The following is a 4,127-nucleotide window of genomic DNA, read 5'->3' on the forward strand; positions in this document are numbered from 1 at the left end:
AGAGAGATGGAGAGAGAGAGAGAGAGAGAGAGAGAGAGAGAGGGCCCTCTCTCTGATGAAACCCTGCAGTTTATTTGTGACTCAAATAAGGAATATAAAAATAAACCTCTTCTTTCATGTTTTAAAAACAGAAATATCAAACATCACATTTTTCCCATCCGTGCACGACCCAGATTCACATGGAGGGCCAAATTACTCAAAATTAAATCATTAAATAAATGTTGAAATATATGAATAAATCGTTAAATACTTCATTGAATAATTAAATGCATAAATAAATACATGATTAAATACTCTTTCATTTATACGAGAGGAGAACCGTAACCCTGAAAATGAAATGTGGAGGAAATACATCAATATTAAATATATAAATGAATGCATGAATGAATAAATAAATAATTATATATAAATGGATGGATTAATGATTTATGCATTTATTTATATATGTAACGATTTATTTATATATGTCAACATGCATTTGCAGTAATGTGGTCCTCCAGAGGATGCACCGTCTGTCCGCGGGCGCGCGCTACATGCACGAGCGCTCACCTGCAGCGCGCTCCCGTTCACAGCCGTGCCTGCCCGGTTACAGCGCGGAGCGCGCATCAGAACCGCACGCGCCGCGCTCGTTTAAGGGCGGATCGGGATTTTTTTGTTTTAAAGCACAGCCTCACTGCGATTACGCGCTTGACCGGGATTCTCCTGCTCGTCCAGGCCGGCGTTACGCGGTCATTTACCGGAATAACGCCGGGCGCTTTTGTGTTGATGCAAATGATGCGCCCGGTAAACGCGCGGCGGGGAGAGCGGCGCGTCCGTCGCTCGCGCTGATGACAATAGCGGACTCCGGCGATCTGAGCGCGCGATAGAAACAGAAAGCAGGAACGTTTACCGGGAAGGACAATGTCTCTCAGCAGAAGCATCGAGCTCGAGCACTTTGACGAGCGGGACAAGGCGCGGCGCTCCAAACGCGCTGCCGCCACCGGCGGGTCAGGCTCACGCGCGAGCAGTCTGGTCCCGAGCCCCGCGCACAGCGCCAACTGCAGCTTCTACCGCACGCGCACGCTGCAGACGCTCAGCTCCGAGAAGCGCGCCAAGAAGGTCCGCTTCTACCGGAACGGGGACCGGTACTTCAAGGGTCTGGTGTACGCGGTGTCCGGCGACCGCTTCCGATCCCTGGACGCGCTGCTGGCCGAGCTGACGCGCGCGCTCGCCGACAGCCTGCACCTGCCGCAAGGTGTGCGCAACATCTACAGCGCGGACGGCGCGAGGAAGATCGCGAGCCTCGAGGACCTCGAGGAAGGTCAGGCATTCACGGAAACATGACGGAGACGTTTATCAGACGTCTCCAAGACGTTTTTGCGCATCTGCAATACGTGTACGGGACGTTTCCTATCAGATGTCAGATTATTATTAGATGTCTTTAAGATGTTTATGCAGAACTGACATCTTACTGAGGTCTGTCAGATGTTTGCAGCAGCAGATGCTTTCCAGATCAAGCGATCTTTAACAGACATCATCTGAATTATGAGCGAATAAGAAGGTGAAGGGTTGCAGGTTCGAAGCCCTTTAATGGTCCAGAGGTTCAAGGTTCCTCACTTTATATTAATACACGAGGTGTAGCGAAATATTATTATACTGCTACTAATATATCATTCGTGTTATTATACATACACACCATATTATGTTATGTTATTATTTGTAATATAATACAATGCTACGTTTTAATACATCGATATTAAAAATGATTCAAGCAAATAAAATGTAATGTTATCGTTACGTTATATGTAGGGTTGGGAATCGAAAATCTATTCCAATTTCAGAATCGGATTCCTGTGTGCGCGCATCTTTTATTTATTTCTTTTATATAAAAACGTATTTGTCTTTGAATCATTCGCTCAAGAGATTCGTTCAAAAGCACCGATTCTTCCAGGACTGAATCGAGTGAATCTCGAGCGAATCATTGAATCATTCCATTCATACACTCCATCAGATTTAGTTTAGTTGTCTAATATTTTGTTCTTCAGAATTGTGAGAGAACTACAATTGTGCAGCTCTATTTTGCACACAAACAGCTCGTAATCGAGTCCTGTGTTTATGCAGCTGGCTGATTTTTGCTCGTGGTATTTAGCAGAAATTCAATGTTTTGCAAAAAGAGACACAGAATTAATATGTTTGATATCTAAATGTTTGACTTCATTTTTTTTTTTACCACATTGGAATCGAAACTGGGAATCGATAAGAGTCAGAATTGATCAAATTCAAACGACACCCAACCCTAATTATATGTAATATTAATATAATAATCGTGAAATAATAATATCACATTATTTATTTATGAAACCTTTATTTAGCCTGGAGAATTCCACCTGATATTATGTTTGTAGAATAAACAAAATATTTATTAATATTAATATAAAATTTTTATATATATAAATAAATTATATATATATATATATTTACATATGTATTTAATATATATATATTTGTATATATTTAAATATTGAATATATATTATATATATTTAATTTAAATTATTATTATTAAATTAATTAATTATTATTAAAATTATATATATTTAATTACAATTTAAATTAATACATTTTAAAAATGTAAAGCATCAAATTATATATATTTTTAAATATATTACAAATTATTATGTACACACACAATTAATACAATTAAATGAGGGCCCCAGAAATGAAATAAAAGCTGAAAATTCTCCACTGGTCAGTCTGCTGGTAGATTTCAGAGCATCCCTGATGGAGACTCTGGGTTAACATGGGAAGCACTTCTCTTTGAAGCTACTTGAAAATCAAGTAGAACCAGCTGAACATTTACATTTAGTCATTAAGCAAATACTTTTATCCCATCACAAGCATTTTATCACAAGTGAGTCGCTGGATGCGTGTTACTCGCCAGCTTGATAATGACCAGCTATCATGTTTCTGTTTTATTTCAAATAAAACTAAAAGTAAAACAAACGAAATAAAAATAGAATTAAAAAATAAAAATGTACAATTTATTTTCAAAACAACTGTAAAATTACAATGATTTAAAACATAAAAATGTAAAATTACAATAAATCATTTTAAATGATATGCAATCAAATTAAAACACTTTCTAAAAACTTCTCATTTGCATCTCATTTGACCCGTAACAAACATTGCTACAAAAACAATAAAATAAATGTTATAATCTTACCTTATACACAATTAGTCTCGTTGTGGAAACTGAGCACATTCCCCTCCAATTCTAATTACTGCAACGAGGAAAAAGATATGATCATTACTGTCAGTTAACACATGTCAGAGAAAAATATTCAGAAGTTGTCTAAATACATTGAAATAATAATATTTATAATAATAACACTCTCACACACTCTCACACACACTCTCACACACGCACACACTCTCACGCACACACACACACACACACATACACACACGCACACACTCTCACGCATTAACATGGGAAGCACTTCTCTTTGAAGCTACTTGAAAATCAAGTAGAACCAGCTGAACATTTACATTTAGTCATTAAGCAAATACTTTTATCCCATCACAAGCATTTTATCACAAGTGAGTCGCTGGATGCGTGTTACTCGCCAGCTTGATAATGACCAGCTATCATGTTTCTGTTTTATTTCAAATAAAACTAAAAGTAAAACAAACGAAATAAAAATAGAATTAAAAAATAAAAATGTACAATTTATTTTCAAAACAACTGTAAAATTACAATGATTTAAAACATAAAAATGTAAAATTACAATAAATCATTTTAAATGATATGCAATCAAATTAAAACACTTTCTAAAAACTTCTCATTTGCATCTCATTTGACCCGTAACAAACATTGCTACAAAAACAATAAAAGAAATGTTATAATCTTACCTTATACACAATTAGTCTCGTTGTGGAAACTGAGCACATTCCCCTCCAATTCTAATTACTGCAACGAGGAAAAAGATATGATCATTACTGTCAGTTAACACATGTCAGAGAAAAATATTCAGAAGTTGTCTAAATACATTGCAATAATAATATTTATAATAATAACACTCTCACACACTCTCACACACACTCTCACACACGCACACACTCTCACGCACACACACACACACACACATA

The 4,127-nt window shown here is 36.8% G+C and overlaps 1 protein-coding gene across 1 annotated transcript in view; it reads left to right on the forward strand.

Moving 5' to 3' along the window:
• The first annotated feature begins 646 nt into the window (after window positions 1-646).
• LOC107565311 (serine/threonine-protein kinase DCLK2-like) overlaps window positions 647-4,127 on the forward strand; it is a 20,241-nt gene continuing 16,760 nt past the window's right edge. Inside the window, exon 1 of the mRNA XM_016250532.1 lies at window positions 647-1,300. Within this exon, the coding sequence (XP_016106018.1) occupies window positions 901-1,300 (400 nt within the window). The 5' untranslated portion in view covers window positions 647-900. The remainder of the gene's footprint in view (window positions 1,301-4,127) is intronic.

Source organism: Sinocyclocheilus grahami, unplaced genomic scaffold (genome assembly GCF_001515645.1).
Source record: "Sinocyclocheilus grahami isolate Dianchi unplaced genomic scaffold, SAMN03320097.WGS_v1.1 scaffold993.1, whole genome shotgun sequence".
Lineage (NCBI taxonomy): Eukaryota > Metazoa > Chordata > Actinopteri > Cypriniformes > Cyprinidae > Sinocyclocheilus > Sinocyclocheilus grahami.